This window comes from Asterias rubens, chromosome 16 (genome assembly GCF_902459465.1).
Source record: "Asterias rubens chromosome 16, eAstRub1.3, whole genome shotgun sequence".
Lineage (NCBI taxonomy): Eukaryota > Metazoa > Echinodermata > Asteroidea > Forcipulatida > Asteriidae > Asterias > Asterias rubens.
Genome location: NC_047077.1, coordinates 1770069 through 1788507, shown reverse-complemented (window position 1 = coordinate 1788507; position 18439 = coordinate 1770069). Strand labels below are relative to the sequence as shown.

The 18439-nt window shown below is 39.7% G+C and overlaps 2 protein-coding genes across 3 annotated transcripts in view; one reads left to right on the top strand and one right to left on the bottom strand.

Annotated features, from left to right (window-relative positions):
• Nucleotides 1-3523, top strand: part of LOC117300737 (nucleolar transcription factor 1-like) — an 18208-nt gene extending 14685 nt beyond the window's left edge. For both annotated transcript variants that reach the window (XM_033784520.1, XM_033784519.1), the window contains one exon: nucleotides 569-3523. In XM_033784520.1, coding sequence (XP_033640411.1) covers nucleotides 569-1027 — 459 coding nt within the window. In that variant the 3' untranslated portion in view covers nucleotides 1028-3523. The remainder of the gene's footprint in view (nucleotides 1-568) is intronic.
• LOC117300738 (KICSTOR complex protein C12orf66-like) lies at nucleotides 2755-18439 on the bottom strand. The gene is made up of 12 exons (XM_033784521.1): nucleotides 18033-18439; nucleotides 17225-17394; nucleotides 13667-13810; nucleotides 12788-12951; nucleotides 11710-11796; nucleotides 10485-10677; nucleotides 7249-7347; nucleotides 6356-6450; nucleotides 5789-5954; nucleotides 5022-5117; nucleotides 4276-4387; nucleotides 2755-4180 (listed from the first exon to the last, which is right to left on the bottom strand). Exons 2-12 carry the CDS (start codon nucleotides 17363-17365, stop codon nucleotides 4116-4118), a joined length of 1362 nt encoding a protein of 453 aa, XP_033640412.1. The 5' UTR covers nucleotides 17366-17394; nucleotides 18033-18439; the 3' UTR covers nucleotides 2755-4115.

The window sequence follows — 18439 nt, the reverse complement described above, 5'->3', positions numbered from 1 at the left end:
GTGACGTAAAGCTTCCCTTATCTGTGTTTTGATTGGTCGGAGGTGATGTGGTGTCATCTTGCACTTCCAATCCTCTGCAGCGTAAGTGTGCATATTGTTATTGTTTTTTATTCACTATGAAATACATGTGACTGTGTGAGTAGGTTTATTCAAACTGAGGACTTATAACAAAAGAGGACAATAGGGTCCACGGTTCAGGAAAGGTCCACAGAGTATTTAACAAAAGAGGGACAATAGGAGGTTCACTGTTGCAGGCTTGTACAAACTTGCGTAAAATGGCTAAAGTCTCTGTGTGAATAGAATGCGAGATCCAAGGTACATTTATATGGATTTGTAAATGCGCTCAAGGCTGGTATCTGGGCGAAGATGTTCAGGCCAGAAAGGCTAGAATGGCGTAGGCTCTCAGTCTATTGTAATAATTGTACTGCGACACTTGTCTTCGAGCAAAGATAACAACCATAATTGCTTCATCCATTTCGATTAGCTGAGGGGATTCGAACCCACAACCTTGTGACAGTTCTCTTAAAACCATAAATAAAATATCTCAATCTCCTTCTTGATTCCGTAGAAGAAGGCAGTCGCCTCTGATGAAGAAGAAGATGAAGACAGTGACGACGAAGAAAACTCCGATGACGACTCTGACGACGATTCATCCTCAGCGTCCTCCGGCTCGGGCTCCGAGGCCGCCTCAAGCGATGCCGCCTCGGACTCGGACGAAGAAGAGGAAGAAGAAGAAGAGGAAGGAGATGGATCAAACTCCGGACAATCTTCCTCCGCATCGTCGTCGTCTTCATCAGCGTCGTCCGGATCGTCCTCCTCGGAGGAGGAAAGTGGAGATGAAGAAGAAGAGGAGGAAGAAAATGCCGAAGAGGAAGAGACAAAACCAAAAGGAAAAGGAAAGAAGGGTAAAGAGAAGACGGTGATCAAGCAAGAGCCGAAGGAAAATGGTGAGAAGGATGAGAGTGGGAGCTCATCGGAAAGCGAGAGTTCGTCGAGCGAGGCATCGACGGAAGAGGATTCTGATTAAATTAGACATACACAAAAGGAGAAGAGGGTAAAGATTTAAGAAGAGTTGAAAGAAAACGGTGAGAAGGATGAGAGTGGGAGTTCTTTGGAGCAGGAGAGTTCGTCAAGCGAGGCATCGACGGAAGAGGGTTCTGATTAATCAGTTCTAACACTTGTCCGGTGTTATTTATAGGTTTTTATTTTTCTGTGAGTCTGTTGTGTTGATGTGGCCAAGCCAAGAAGTATCCACACTGGAGAAATTTTGTCAGGATGTTATTAGTTTTTTAAATGGTTTTGTTTGTTTTGTGTTTTGATCCGGACCAAAGGTGTATAAATGTTGAGTGATGACATTGTGTATGTGTTCATTGATGCATTGTGTGCACTAGAGCGTAAACCGTCCAATTTGTGTTACCTTTGTGACTCGTCTTCAATACATACGGGCACAAATTCATAAAACTGTTGAGCAGAAAATACTGCTTTAAAAGTAGAATATTTGATGAGCAAAGACTTATTGTTTTCTTCACAAATTATGTGGGACACCAGTTGCAACAGTGGTAGCTTTATAGAATTTTGGCCGGTACCTAGTTCCTGCTAAGCAAGTGCTTAATACATTTTTGTGCTTACAGGCTTTATGAAATTGGGCCCTGGTTGTAGTATAAGAGTATTGGCAACCATTTTTATTTGGGATACTCTTTAAAGTCACCTTTGACCCAAGAAAAGCTGGTACTCAACGATGTTGAGAACCATTTAATGTTATCAGAAGATTGCAAACATTGACCGCACAAACTGAAGAGTGTTGTACCAAAGAATTTTGTCACAAATTATTGCACTCGTTTATTTTACAAGTGAAAAAAAGAACAAAGCACCCACAACATGTTAAATGTTGTCTCACTGGTTTTATGTTTTACTATTTACAAGATGTGAGGAAAAAAGGTTTTGTGTTGTAAAGTTGATCTCAAAGTTAAAGAAAGTATCAAGTATGTTAATTGTTTATGTAAAACTATTATTATTATTATCATTGTGTACAGAAAGTGTCTACATTAGCACTGTAGATAATGTTTTGCCCCCCAAAAGTTCCCTTAAATCAAAGCATTCATTTGAATGGAAACATATCTCGAATTTTTTAAATGTTAATAACAGAGAATTAATTGAGTTTTAGAACATTTTTACTGTTGTGAGTTTGCTGGCACAACACTAAAATCACTAGCCTTGGGCCTTTGTTCTAGTGTTAACTTCAAACCCTGGTTACCAACCGAAAATGTGCAACCCCTAAATTTTACCAACTTTTACTAAACCAATGTCATAAAGGGTTAAGCAGAAATACTGCTTAGCAATTTTCTTTCCTAAGCAAAAATTGAGTGAGGCACCAGTTGCAATAGTGTAAGGTACTCTGTTTCTGCTAAGCAAGATTTGTCTGTGTTTACAGGCATTATGAAAGTGAGATCATGTCTTTTTGTATCACTGTGTCACCATTTTGGATCTTCTATGCACAAACCTATGAGACTCAAGACTGAGGCTCATGTCCAAGAATAGGCTGATACCCACAATGTGGGCAATACTTTGATGTTATTATCCCATGATGGTGTAGGGAACCATACTTGGAGAACTGCACACTGTGTATGTCTGTATGTACATGTATTTAAAATGCCTTTTATTAATTTTTGTGATTTTGTTATTTCGTAGCAGTAAAGCTATCGATAAGTTGAAACAAAGAACATTGTGAAATACCAGAGAAGTTAAAACTAATGGTTCTTAGAATAGTGCTACTTTATTCATTCAAGTTATTAAGAGAATAATCTGGACTTCCATTTTACAACTTTTAAATTAAATTCTTAACAAAACAAAAAATCTCATGTCTATGATTGTTACAAAAGAACGGAACATATTTTAAATTTTGTATGAGTTTGTTATTGCTCAAACATGTCGAAGCAACAGCCAAACAACAAAAGACAATTGTTGAGTTGGTGCAAAAATGTTGTTACTCAGCATGTACCTGTTTTGTGTGTTCATCTGACCTCTTTTGAACGAGAGACAATGTTTTCACAATTTTTGCAGAACTTATGGCTATTTTAGGAGATACAACGCTTTTTTGCATTGACATAAGATAATTTTGTTAAGTTTTAAAATCCTCCGTTACTGTACAAATTTATAAACATTTATTGCCATGGTAATTCCATCTTCAACAATTGTTTGAAAGCTGCAGCCTCTTTAAAGAAAAGAAAGAAAGAAAGCCTAACTTTGTATTGTATCAATATTCAGGGCTGGGAGAAATGTTCGAAACCCTTTTTGCCGATATGTTTAGTTTTTAATGCTGACAATAGTGTAATGTCTTGTTTCGGTCTACTTGTTTAATGTCAAAGTTGCCAAAAGATTATGGAAAATACTGATTTTACTGTTTTGTATTGTCTTAAGAGAGTAAACGTAAATGTCTCTGTGATTTTATTGTACTTTTGACAAACAAAAAGTGTTTAATAAACGAAAGGCTTTGGACATTTTGAAGTCCATGTTTAAATATTAATTTTGTTTCACTTGTCAAGTTTATTTTGTATGTGACTGCTCCATGACCATGTTTAGACAGCGTACTCAATAAGACTTAAACCATTTTAACTTTACTAGCAGAGGGGGCAGTCATAAAAATAAAAATAACTTGCATCAGACAGTTCGACGATTTGGTTTTAAGAGGTCACACAGCACTGTGACCCAACATAATAAGATCCACTACAAGATTGTCAAATTTGTTCATCAAAACATGGAAAGATTGGTTTAATTTCAAGGAACTTTCTGCAGAATTTGCAGCTTCTTGCTTCTAAGGAAAAAAAAATCTAGGGAAAAACCTTTTTGTTTGGACAATATCAGTCCTACTTGTTGGTATGAAAAACGGTATTTGCGACTCGACTAGGAAATCAATAGTCGCGACTACGACACTAGTCGCCAAAGCTTAGTGTCAGAATATACGGGATCAAAGGTAACCTTTTGTACATGCAGTAAGAACATATCCTGGATACCTGATTATCAACGCGATGACATTTTTTTCAAGATGCACATTATTTAAATTCTATTTACAAGACGCCAAGGACTAAGGAGTCTATTCTATTTACACATGGAGACCATTATGTTTTAGCTCCTTGTCTTAAACTGCCGAATAATTTGTTGACCCGTAGCAGAGTTCCCATTTCTGTCAAAAAAAAAGAAATACCAAGTGCTAGAGTGTTTGTTCGACCGAGTAAAAAATATATTTTGAGTGAAAAGTGGATGAAAAGATTGACATACCCTGTAGGAAGTTGTTGATCGTTGTGTCTCTTTCTGATTTCTTAGCCTCGAAGATAATCACCAGACTCATTTTGGTATCAACTCGACTTATGTAGTAAGTTATCTGTTGAGTCTAGATACCAGACATAAAAGCAAAGCAAAGCATTAGTTACGATAAGAGACTGAACATTACTATAGGTCAAGGGTAAATGGTTTGATTTTTCTTGCAAATTTTCACTGTGCTTCAATTTGATATTTGTGAAAATAGAAAAAAGTTTCTGGTCATCCAAGACACAGAAGAAATAAAGATTTAGCAATCAAAGGGTAAATGTAATACTTTCTTTATTTTTGTTTTCCTTTACTCAGTGAAAACAAAACCACCCAAAAGTCCCCCAAAATCAAAAAAAGAAGAAAAAGCCCAGCACCCCCAAAAATTTACATGCACACACAAAACAAATTAGTGTAAAGGTTGACCAAATGGCTTGAATTGTGCTACTACCCCAACTACCCCGGCGTCCCTACCGGGCAGGCAGAGCTAATGCATCTATGTACATTTTCTTTCATATATTCACCCCCTCATTAAATAATTCCTGATTACTGGCCCGTTTTACTTGCATGAATTCAAACATGTCTGGGACCACTTTGGTCCCTTGTTCATTGCTTAAACGACTGAAGGCAGCAAACTTGCACACTTTAGCAGGCCCCAATGTTGGAATATGCACAGGACTTGCACAGTCTATAAAACCTCCTCCATCCCTCCTTCATACCTTGTCATAAAAGTGTACATTCCTATCAATGGGTCCACTCTCAGCCTGGCTCGTCAACAACATCACCACATTAGGCCATAAATGAACAGGTCGCTCCTGAGTGTCAACAAAAACAGATTTATGGTTTAAAACGGAGAAACCACATCCCTGAAAATGTTAATAATGATAGTATACATAAGTGGCTTCTTATATAGCGCACAAATCCATCACTCAGTGGCGCTGTGACGCTCATGGCGCTCTTACATTATTACCCCTGGTCACTGGGCCATTTATTTCATTCCTTAAACCATCTCAGCTCCCTTGGGAGTCGAGTCGAGTAAACAGCCTGTGCTGCCAAACATTTATGGCACTAAGCTAAATCAATCACAATCACAATCTCTGCCCTCACAGGTACCCATTTACCATTGGGTGGAGAGAACCAATTATAGTGAAGTGTCTTGCTCAAGGACACAAGTTTCATGACCGGGATTCGAACCAACACCCTGATGACTCCGCCATCAGAACTGTAATTTAATGCTCTGAGGAAATCAGCCATGACACCCCAGATTCTATCCATAGAGAATGATTGACATCCCTTTTGTTGGTGGATCTTATCTTAATCTCATACGATGTTGTAATACATTTACTTTCAATCCCCTACAAAATAAATTATACAAAGTGCAACAAGGCACTAAACCTAATACACATGTCAAATGTCATACAAATTGATTTGCAGAGCTACTACCCATGAACTATGACCTACAGGTCAAAGGTCACTCAATACTTACCATTGGGTATGAGAAGATTGCAGGGTAGGAGTATAACCCCTTGGGTGGTTCAAAGAACGAGTTAGGGTGGTGGTACCCGTGACCTTTATAGGTGTCCTCTGACCCCCGCGTGTCAAATACTAATGAGACGTTGAGAGCGTCAGACTTCTTTTGAAAAGCTACGATTCTGTTGACAAAAAAAAAGAAAAGAAATAAGCCATCACACAACAAACACATTTACTAAAGCGAGATTTGAAATTGTGACCTCAAATTGACATGCCAGCAATCTACACACTGAGCTATATAGTCTAGCCCAATATTGGCAGTCTTCCTAAATCTTTGTTCGGGATGGCAGTCAAAAGCCAAATGATCACTAACTGCCGTGTAGCCAGGGATTACACACAAGCTTACGATACAACCTTGGAAGTGGCAGCCAGGGGATCACCTTAAGGGGATGCAACTTTTTTATATCAGATATCAAATAATAAATGTAAGGAAAACTGACTGGGTGAATTTGAACCTACACCTACCTACGGGTTGGATTCGAAACCCTCTATGTTAATATTACTTGTAAACAAAGCAACTTACTTTGTGTAGTATTCAATGGAGAGATTTGATAGATGGGTTTTCATGTCTCCTGGTAGCGCTTGTTTATTCAACTGCTCATGGAAGTATAGACTAAACTGAAAAATAATCAAGAAATACTTATATTTAAACCCTGCCGTTCAGTATCAAACTGTCATCCTATGTCCATGGCCCAATTTCTTAGAGCTGCTTAACTGGCAATTTTGAGCTTACTGTGTGATTTCAATTATAAAGCTCTGCTGATGAAAAGGCATGCTAACCTTCCGATGCTTACTGTATGAAAATGAATGACGTAACAATGAAATCCATGGTGAAGGCGCAAGATAGCCGTCTAATTTTCTTGCTAACCTGTGAAATACGCTTCTGCTTTTAGAGCACAACTTTCTGCTACAGTAAGCAGGATAATTTGTTAATCACAAAGCAGCGCAAAATTGGACCCTAGTGAGACTCTTTTTGGAAGTCCATTTGATTAAAGTGCAATTTGATTAACTTTGGTGCACACATTCCATTAGACTAAACTGGAAAAGAATTGAGAAATACTACATATTTAAACCCTGCCGTTCAATAAAAAAACTGATTTTTGGGGTTTAACAAAGACAAATTTACAAGAGTGGGATTCGAACCAACGACCTGCGGATTAACGTGCCGGCACTCTATGAACTGGGCTATCAGCCCTATGTTGGCGGTCTCCCTATTTCTACTATGGTTCGTTTCCCCATACAAAGAGAGACAACAGGTACTGGAGTTCAAGCACCAAATCTCCCTTTTCCTTGAGGTTATTGTGTAACCCCGATTCCAGACCTTCATCCTTTTGTTTTCGCCTACTCTTGTACTCAAAGTTGCAAAATCAATTCCTATTATTACTGTTACCAACAATGTTGAAATTGGTTGCCTACCTTTGATAATTGTGAGGCTTGCAAGCGCACATACCAAACCATCAATGGCGGGATACCAGTTGCTTTCCCTGGTGCCAGTGTCTGAAGTTTCTTCTTTACCTGTGAATAATTTTGAAAGAAATATTGACTAGATTTTTGTTTTCAACAAGATAGAAAAATTTCTCCTGAGGATTGGTACTTTTTTTGTAAGAAAAGTTCATTGAAACACTAGGATTAATTCGATCTTGAGATACATGTACATGTAGGACGAGTAACTCATCCTAACTTGTGATAGGTTCAATGCATCCTGATGTCTTCGGAACTGAACCCATCCTAAGTCCTAAGATTAATCCTAAGTTAGGAAGAGTTTGGTGAAATCAACGGCAAGACTACAAGATTTTTAACCTGATTGAAATATTTCTCCGGAGGATTGGTTCTTTTTGGTATGAACAATTCTTTGGCTCTGCAGCTGATTTGACAAAATGCTAGTATTAATCCTTTCTCGAGTTAGGACGAGTAACTCATCCTAAGATTAATCCTAAGTTAGGAAGAGTTTGGTGAAATTGATCGAAGGACTATAAGATCATTAGCACAAATTGTAAGGATTTCATCAAATTGCTTTTGTACATTTCAGAGCTCCAGGTAAATCAAGTCTATTTTTCAAGATTGGTCTACAAAGTATATATTTATGTTTATCCATCAACATTATTTGTTGATATGATTTTGAATTAAAAAAGGAGCAAGATACACGCACAGTGATGCACTCGTTTGGAAGTCTAGTCAACCATTGGTACCTCGGTATTCAACACTCCATTGCCTTCTGCCTTTTTGCTTTAGTGTTACTGGTTCCCATTGCGCTTTAGGCGCCTTGTCAAAACGTCCCGGGCGTTCCTCCGCTGACAGTCTGCGGACTGGACAGCAAATAACGCCGTTGCTAAGGACCCCGGACAGTCCGCGGAAGAACGGCCATGTGCGTTGAAGCGCGGCGAAGTTAATGAGCTATCCATGCCGGGCGCTATTGTTGGTATAACAATAAGTCTCATGAATAAACAAGTTGTATTTTCAGGTCATGAATATCAGCGGCTTGGACGCGGGCCGGCCGTGCTCTCCCAGAATGGTACATTTTCAACTAGTGAGTACCATCGTCCTGGAAGCGGACAGGCTGCACCGACAAGATCATTGCACCACGCACGTTGGTAGTGCCAGCCGACCATCCTGCTCACGTGATAATCGCCAGCTACATGTTTAGACATTATAGTCAACCAAATCGGCGACTTTGAACCTCAACATTCCAGAGGCATTCAACAGGCATCAAACATGCATTCACGAGGCTTGTATTTTTGAAAAGGCACAATATGTTGAGTCCCGTCTAAACAACTCAAAATGTTAATCACTTTATGAGTACGTCATCACCAAATAAATTCCTTACTATAAAAAAAACAAGTTTGATTCGATGTAAAATATTTACCACCCTAGTTAATAAAAGTTTAATTTTGTAAAAACAAGTTTGCACTGGCTGCCAATTCCGATCATTTTAATCGTTTATTCACAATAAAAGGTTTTCGCGGCCAGAGGCCGAATTAAAACATTTGTGCATTACACAAGTTGGACCATCATGTAATATTGTTTGGAGTTCAAATTTTATTTAGGATGAACTGCAGTTTAGCGGTAGTTTTGCATAATACGTTGTGGATGGGTCATTGATACAGTGATCGATACATGGGTATGGGGGAGGCTATGATGCATTGTTTGGGAAGTCAGGTTTTCTATTATAGCGAAACACTATGAAACGGCGTGGTAGTCACAGAGAAAGGATGTTTTGACCTTGCTATAGAGCTAGCTGAACATGTAGGACCCCGGGACTGAACATAGTTACATCATGTTTACAGAACAGAGTCAGATCAGCGTAAACATCCAGCTACACAGTTCCCTTTTCTTTTGCGAGTTGCACGTTTTCACCAGAACTATAGTGCCGTCTGTCCCGTCCTGTCCCGTAAACAAATTCCCGTCCCATTTTCGCGTACGATAACTATACATGTACATGTACATGAATTTGCTAATCATGATCGCCGCAAAAGATTATCGTAACTGTTAAATTGTCCCCCGTCACTTCAGCAACTTGGTGGGACAACATCGTAATCACTAAATCATGCGAAAACTTTGGAAATAAACCGGAGCTAACAAGTAGCCTTCGATTTAATGGCTGAAAATTATTTACATGTAATCCTGTTTTGGTCACTCCTCTGTCACTGCTGACGCCCGCTTTTGCAACTTAAATCACCAAAATATGGAAATTATTATTATTATTACTATGATTATTTATTATTATTATTATTACTTATTCAGCCATTTCAACATTAGATGAAAATACAACAAATACTTCCAGATGGGCTAGGAGAAACAAAAGCAAAATAATTAATGTGGTCCATAGACCTGCCTAAACAAACCATTTCTACAATTCACATGTTTCGGTCATGTAACCAAGCCTTAAAAATCCCGAGAAAATGGCTTTACACACCCTTAGTTTGCTTTTTGCCATGCAAAGGTAAAGCCATTGTTCACCACCTGGGTTCCTCCGCGGATCCGCCGGCAGCCGGTCCGCGGAGCCGCCGTATGATCATGCTTATTGATATTTAAATAAGCTGGGCTTCACAATAGCCGACCGGTCGCTCCACAGAGCCGCCGGAATATTCATGTTTATTGAGCCGTCGTGGCCGTGGACCTGCCCGGTTGCTACGGGTTCTTTTGTTACAAAAATCCGCGGACTCCCGCAGAATGCACGCGGAATGGAACAGCTTGGACGTTTTGACAAGGCGCCTTACACATGTTAGCATGGAACAGGCTATTGGGACCAGTGGCGAAACCATGGTCCTGAGGCTGGTTCCAGATGGTTGACCACAGTATTCAACCAATGGTTGACCAGCCCCGGTTCAAGTCCAAATAGTCATAACCTTTAGTTCACTGTTCATCAATTCAATTTAATATTGTTCTATTTAGGATCAGCTGGAGAGGAGAGCCTCTAGACAGGAACTTTGTTTCATTTAGACAATCCGTCGGCCTCCAGCTGTTTCTTTTTCTTTCCTGTTTTGAAATTGCTCATTGCTGTATTTTAAAATGTTTTGACCTAATTAATGTGCATTATTGTACCTTTTTATCTACCCGAGAATTGAAATAAATATTTAATATAAATCGAAACAATGGTGCAACCATGACCTCTTTGTCTTCAAACAGGTAAAACTTAACACTTTGAACCGTACCTCTCGTAGCTTGATAGCAGCTCCCCACTCATCGAGTTTCACTTGTGACTCATGTAAACTGAGTAACGACGGCAGGAAACTGAACATTGTGAGTTTCTCCAGACCTTTGAGTTGAGCGTGTAGAGCATCCAGCTCCAACGATAGATTGGCTCGGATTGAGCTCAGGATTGGATGATGGAACTGCTTGGCGTGTCTAATAATAACAATAATAACAATATCAATAATAGTAATAATAATAATAAATTCATCAACCGTATCCCAGGCAACATTAGCATCAACATTATCAAGAAGATAGCACTACTCGGAACAGCCCACATGCTACGTAGAATACTGTCCATTAAATAACATCACCCCTTTTTGCGCCTCAGATTCATAGTCTGGATCCGGCTCTATTGACCCCTTGCACGCGCATCACACGCGGCGACCAATGCTACACTCACCATGTTTGTGGGCAGTTAGGTTTACGTGTATTAACGCTGCATCGCCTAAAATGAACATTTTACTGCATAACGCGCATCATAGAGTTATATATGAAAACGCACAGTGAAATTGCCCACCAGTATGGCGCATTTAAGATTTTTCTGCTGATGACGTCAGGTGAAATGGGTCAATAGGATGTATCGTAGATTGCATTAAAGTAAACATCATCTTAATAACAATAACAATAGCAGGCATTTATAGAGCGCTCTTACACAGGGTACCACAGTGCTTTACAAGAAACAAAACAATGTGAAAATAAATCATGGCACTAATAATGGGAAACAGTTTGTCTTAAGCAATCAACCATTCAGAGTGAGGGCCTAAATTGATTTGGGCTGTCCACCCAATTCAACTGCCACCAGGGGCGCTTTGCCACCTACTTCTTCGTCTGAAACAGTCCCCTTCACAGTCCGTTCAGATGCAGGCATGGGTATCATCCACTAGGAGTCTGGCTAGTGGAGCAGAATGCACTACCTTCCCTTTTGTTTACGAAGCAATTATGGATAAGTGCCTTGCTCAAGGGCACAAGTGTCATGAGTGGGATTTGAACCCAAAAGCTGCTGCCATCAACCCCAGAAGTTGAGTTCTCGAACAAGAACCCTCGGCCACGACATGACATGCCACAAAGACAAATATAGAGATAAACATACAGACTAACATACAGACAAACATACAGACGAACAGACAGACAAACAGACAGACAAACATAAATCAACAAACAAGTATCATAATGATTGGTTCTTACCTGGTTATAATACTTTCCACAATGGCTATCTGGTCTGCTACATTTATATCAGCTTTCTGCAGTCCCATATTACATAGCTTCTCATATCTATTACGATCAATGTATTAAGGAAAAAATAACATTCAAGAGACAAGGGACAAAGAAAACTAATCCTGCTGTTTACAAATCAGGGCTTTCTTATAAAGAGTTGCTTATACCCCATTCACACATAGACGGCGCTTCTACTGCGATGGAAAAGTGGACGAGAGCGTGGCCAATCCCGGGCCTATCGTGGGCCAAAAATAAGAGGATCTCCATGAGCCTGGTTTGGTTGGGGTGTGATCTCCTAGGTCGGGAAGCTGCATTCTCTCCCCACGCTTATTTTGAATGTGTTCAAAATAAACATAGCTGGTAGCCACTGATAAGCGGGTAGTGGGAATGCAAATATCATAGAAGCAGCGTGGTGAGATCACTGTGGTTTTAATAAAAAACACAGCACTGTCGGCAACCATAACACTTTCCACGTAGAAGTAGTACAGTTGTGCGCAGTCTTTAATTTGCCAAATTGCTTGATTTGACGGCGATTGTGCCCCAATTTAGTTGAGATCGGGGTGATCGGCATGGTCTTCGTAATCTAGGTGAACGGGTATTAGGCACAATATTAGCCGAGTGCAAAACAATGAGTCTCCTGATGATGACTAGAGTGCAAGCTAGCCGAAGAACTCACTCAAGGCAGTAAAGTTAACAACGACCAGTCCCCTCGATCCACTTGGCGAAAGTAGTAGTCTCGGTAGGTTTCCTAACTTCTGCCCACATCTGTTATAAGCAGGACATTTTCAGAACTGAAAAGTCTCCCGAATTCCCAAAAAAACCTACTCAGGGCAGTAGGATAAAAACCAAGAACCATTTCCCCAAAACCCCAAATTTACACAATAAAGCAGATATACTCATATACCACCAACCAAGTAAACATACAAGACAATCAATCAATTTGGCAAATTAAAGACTCCACACAACGGTACTGTTTTTACGTAGTAATTGTTTTAAGGAGAATTGTTCAAAGGAATAAAACAAAAATGATAAACATCTGAAAAGATACAGTTCCATCATTTCTTGTCTAGCCTCGATGAAATGTCCAAGCTGCTCACAGAGATGTGACAAGAGTTTATCTTCAGAGCTGGCTGCTTGGCCACTTTGCTTCCCTCGTACCTCGACTCGACGTAAGTCACTCATAGCTGATGAGAACTGCCATTTACCAGATTGCTATAAGTTGAACAAATAGAAAAATCAAGTTAAATAATAACTAGTCTTTATATAGTGCATTTTACAATAACCGCATCACTGCACTTTATATTAGTGTCCTGGGGTCGATTTCACAGCACCCTGGGGAGTATACAACTTGGGCAGTCATAGCATTCCAAAGGCTTTTTCAGACAAAATATCCACCTCTACCCTCGCAGGTACCCATTTATACTCCTGGGTGAAGAGAAGCAATTATAGTAAAGTCTCTTGCTCAAGGACACAAGTGTCACAACCAGGATCCAAACCAACACTCGGATGACTTAACCAACAGAACTTGAACTCTAACCCACTCGGCCATGACACCCTAACTAACTTCCGATATTTAAATCTAACAATGTATGATTCTGATGGCCTGGACACATCATCATAATTTCTTTGTTTCATACGGATGTTAAAGGTAGGGTCATAAAATGTTAACATTATTATTAAGGGAATAAAAGGGTAGCGACGAGTTCTTAAACGGCCGTTTAAAACCGGCAGGGTCGTGGCCCTGCGACAAAGGCCCGAGCTGCGCATTCTCCACACACAGGCAGGACTCCCCACAATGTAAAAAACAAACAAATATCTCCACACTCTCCATGCAGGCAGTCTAGGTTCTTTCATTGAAACTGTACCAAACTGGATTTACCTGGCCTAGGCAAAGCAAGACAGACAAAGTCTTCACTGAGTTACTTACATCTCGTCTGACAAACCATTTCTGCTCAAAGAAGGCAAGGTGCATGTACATCTTCTCTGCCGATGCTAGTACAGACAAGGCATTGACCAGGCTACCCCAGAGACTCAGCTGAGGTTGGGATCGAACAGCTTCTTTCTCCTGCTCCTAAAAAAGGAAAGAAATAACATCAACATTAAGGGAATGAAAGAGCGGTGACGAGGTCTTAAACGTTCGTTTAAAATTATTCATGTTTAATTAAGGGGCCATTATTGCTGAAGTGGGCCAGGTTTCCAAACTGTTCGTGTTATGGGGACATGTTTGACTGTGTTCTTTCTCTGTGTTTAAGATCAATGCACAGTGGACAATATTTTTTAAATCTGTGCTGGGCGGCACAATGTATTTTGCTCAAAAGTGCTGAGCAAAAATTGTGAGTCCTGCGCAGGCCAGCCAAGCACCGCCCACTTTGGCTACAACACTGGTGGCGCAGGATAAAGGAGTGGCCAAAGTCAACATTGCACAACCCTGCGAATTCAGCCTTACATAAATCAGGGTTTGCTCACCTTTTTTTATTGACTGGCCAGTAGAAAAAAAAACTCAAGTCATTTCACTAGTCCTCCAACTTTTTAACAGGTCCATATTTCAAAAGAAATAGGGAGGCTTTTCAACACTTAACTAGCCAGATGGTCTATTTGAAGTGAAATTTAACTGGTCCTGGGGGGGGGGGCATTTGGCCAGAAGACCACTGTTAAAGAGAGAGAGAGTGCAGTGTACATGTGCCATGTATTAAGTTGTAGTATTAATTACTTTCAGGGAGAAGAGGTTTGGGTGAAAAAGCCTACATTGGAAACAGCCAGAACTTTTAAGCAATATCTGTTTATATAGGCCTACATGTACTGGACAAAAAGTGGCTAAGCACAGCAAAATTATACTTAATATTAATAAGAATTGTATTGTATTGTATTGTATTATGTTTTATTCCAAACTGGAACACACCCCATAACCCTGGGGAGGTTAACAATATTATAAAAACAAAATACAGTTAATAATAACAAATTCTTATATAGCGCATTTCACAATAACCGTATCAATGCTCATTACATTAGTGCCCTGGTCATAGGGCCAATAACATCCCTGTAATGTTTCTCAGCTCCCTGGGGAGTACACGTATACAGTCCTGAGCTGCCTGTAAGGCGCTTGTGGCTTTTTCATACACAATATCAACCTCTACCCTCGCTGCCTCGCAGGTACCCATTTATACCCCTGGGTGAAGAGAAGCAATTATAGTAAAGCACATGTATCTTGCTCAAGGACACAAGTGTCACGACCGGGATTTGAACCAACCCTCCGGTGAATCAGCACCATACTTAACAAAATATGGTTACCAGCTAAATTGCCCTTCTCATCTACAATCTGGGATCTTGCCTATTTTTGTTAAGCGGAAACCTTTTAAGCAATATTTTCTGCTTTTAAAGCAGCTCTATAAAGTTGGACCCATGCTTGGACTTACACTGAGGCCATGAAGACTTTGACATGAGGCCTTAGTGCCCCTTTAAAAGTTACTTATTATAGACTTTAAGGTTTTCCACGTGCCCTTTGCAAAATAAAAATGTCCTTGCTCAATGTTAGAATTTCAGCCGTTGATTTCACCAAACTCTTTCTTAGAATTCCAGCCGTTGATTTCACCAAACTCTTCCTTAGAATTTCAGCCGTTGATTTCACCAAACTCTTCCTTAGAATTCCCGCTGTTGATTTCACCAAACTCTTCCTTAGAATTCCAGCCGTTGATTTCACCAAACTCTTCCTTAGAATTCCAGCCGTTGATTTCACCAAACTCTTTCTTAGAATTCCAGCCGTTGATTTCACCAAACTATACCCAACTTATGATTAATCTTAGGACTTAGAAGGTGTGAGGACGCATTGAACCCATCCTAAGTTAGGACGAGTTACTCGTCTCAACTCGAGATAGAATTCACAGTGGAAGATGTACAAGGAAATTGGAAGCTCTGAAACCAGACAAATGCCCCCGGCCAGGCCAAATACACCCTCAGTTCAGGAGTTGGCAGTACCACTATTCATCATCTTCAGAAAATCTGTTGACTCCGGGGAGCTGCCCAAAGAGTGGAAGACGGCAAGGGTGACTCCAGTATTCACGAAAGGTGCAAGGACAAAACCCGGTAACTACAGGCCTGTCAGCCTTACTTGCATTCCATGCAAAAAACTGGAAACCATCATAAGAGAAAAATAATGCTTAAACATACAAGCGACGTGAACATTTTTTAGGACAGTCAGCGTGGTTTTATGAAGCGCAACTAATCTTTTGACAATCCTTGAGAACATCGCGTTCAAATAAGACGAAGGCAACCTTGTTGGCGGAGATTTTCTGGACTACCAGAAGGCCTTTGATTTAGTGGAACATAGAAGGCTACTTTAACAAGTTCCAAGCCTATCATGGATATGATGGGAAAATACAAAAATGGGCCCATCCTCTTTATCATTTACATCAATGATCTCCCGGACCACGTCAGTTGTAACATACAAATGTTTGCAGATGATACAAAAATATACAACAGCATCAGAGGAGTTCGGAGATGTGGAGAATATCCAAGATGATTTTCAAAACTTGGCAGAAATGGTGTAACAAATTACTGTTTCGCTTCAACGCTGGGAAATGTAAAACCATACACATCGGAACAGGAAGCCCACAGACTGATTATCATATTGGGGGACAACACTTAGATCAACAGTGGAAGAAAAAGACTTGAGAGTTTACCTAACAACAGACTTCAAACCAGGTAGATAATGCAGCAAAGCAGCAGTGAAAGGAATGAATTGTCTCAGGGTGGTGAAACGATCGTTCAAGTACATCGATACGGACAGCTTCAAGATTCTATACAAAACATACATCAGATCGTACTTGGAATACTGTATCCAATCATGGTGCCCATGGCTGGAAAAAAGATAAGCATAAAAATTATGTATCTTTGAAAAAAGTTCAAAGGAGGGCCACTAAGTTGGTCCCATGCCTAAGGGAGCTTCCATATGAAGAAAGAATGCAAGCTCTTGATCTGTATTCCCTGGAGAAGAGAATAGAAAGAGTAGAATAGAAGGTCTCAATTTAAGGTGGACAGTTGAGCAAATTCTTCAAAACAGCAGACAGAACCTTAAGTCACTCTCTTAAACTCTTCAAGCCATCCCTGAAGAAAAACATTGGATGCAGGAAGAACTACTTCACCCAAAGAGTGATAAACATATGGAATTCCCTTCCACAAGCAGGATGCCAAAACTGAAGCAAAATTTAAGAAAAGACTGGAATCTCAATGGAATGAGGAAAAGATTAAAGATTAAACCGTAAGTAGTAAGTAGTTAATACATTGTAGGATTAATCCTGGTGTTTCGTGAAATCAGCTGCTGGGGTCGATTTCACAAAGAGTTAGAAACAGTCCTAACTTAGGACTAATCATAGGAGATAATAAAAACCTATGGCTAGTTCTTAATTAGGATGAGTTACTCGTCCCACCTCAGGATAAGACTAGTCTTTACTCTTTGTGAAATCCACCCCTAGTCTGTTAAACTACTTACCACAAGTTCTTTTGCCCTGTCGTAAGCAAAATTGCTGAGTGCAGTAAAATACATATCCAGAAACTGTTGCTCCATGGGTAGAATATGCTGCTGGCTTCTTGAGAATGACGCTGCAACAGCGCCCTCAGTGTTGATTGACATGGTGAGTGGTGACGATTAAAACCGCATACCTGTAAAAAAAATAAAGGTCTGTGTTAAAAATTTCTTTGTTAATTTCTGTTTTTCCTTAGTAAATAACTGAATTTTTCAACAGATTGGACAACGATTTAGTCATTTTTATATAGACTGTTGGACAATCACCCTAAACTACCATAATATAAAATATCGTTTCATTCAGGCAATTAGTACAAATGTTACAAATGTGTAATTTCAGTCTACAATAATATTAATGTAACGTTAAACGGTAAACTTTCTGTATCAGCCAGCCATGCCTGCCATTACTTTTTCGAATAACTTTCCGTATGGCGCCACCACTTTTCACTAATTTTTACAAAATGGGATATCTCATCGAGGTAAATTAGATACTATTATTTCATATCGAATGAAAAGGTGGTGGCGCCATACAGAAACTTTTCCACTTTTTCACTCATTATTTTTATCTAAAGGAATATCTCATTTGAATAAATTTAATTAGAATTAGATACTATTTTTTTCCAAGAAATATATTGGAAAAAAATAAACCACAACCACAAGGGTTTTCAATATCAACCCCCCAAAACTTTTTTTTTCATAACGAATGATGAAAAAATGGTGGCAGGATACGGAAATGTTTTCCTTCAGAAATACGCATGGAACTTTTTTTACTCACTGTGGGCTGTGTACTTTTTGTGGTGTTGTTTATCTAATTCAACATTCTCATGCGTCTGTGACTCTGTGGGTGAGCATGTGAACTAAGGTCTTTTATTTTTATTTTTAGGTTAAGACTTTTTATGGAGCATGGAGGAAGAAACTCTCCTCAAAAAGGAGGGCCCTGTAGTGTATCAACTGCGCGGAGAGAGTAGGAGAGAACACTTGCAGCAGAGAAACTTAGTCTAAAAGCTGTTAATTTATCGTAATAAGCAGAGTCCAACACGACTGATAATAGGTACAGGTTAGCACTGGCACTAGTCACAGGGCTGCAACATGTTTTACATTCAAATCATGAAGCGTAGTTCACAGTTTCAGCACATGTTTGTGCAGAATTTGTGCTTGTGCTTGCAACCATCGCTTTCATGG

Excerpts from the sequence above, each read along its gene's own strand:
- LOC117300738 (XM_033784521.1), bottom strand. The coding sequence starts at position 17,365 with ATGTCAATCAACACTGAGGGCGCTGTTGCAGCGTCATTCTCAAGAAGC. Across the intron at positions 11,797-12,787 it reads AGACAAGAAATGATGGAACT|ATATGAGAAGCTATGTAATA; the intron begins GTATCTTTTCAG and ends TGATCGTAATAG. Across the intron at positions 4,181-4,275 it reads GATCAACAACTTCCTACAGG|AAATGGGAACTCTGCTACGG; the intron begins GTATGTCAATCT and ends TTTTTTTGACAG.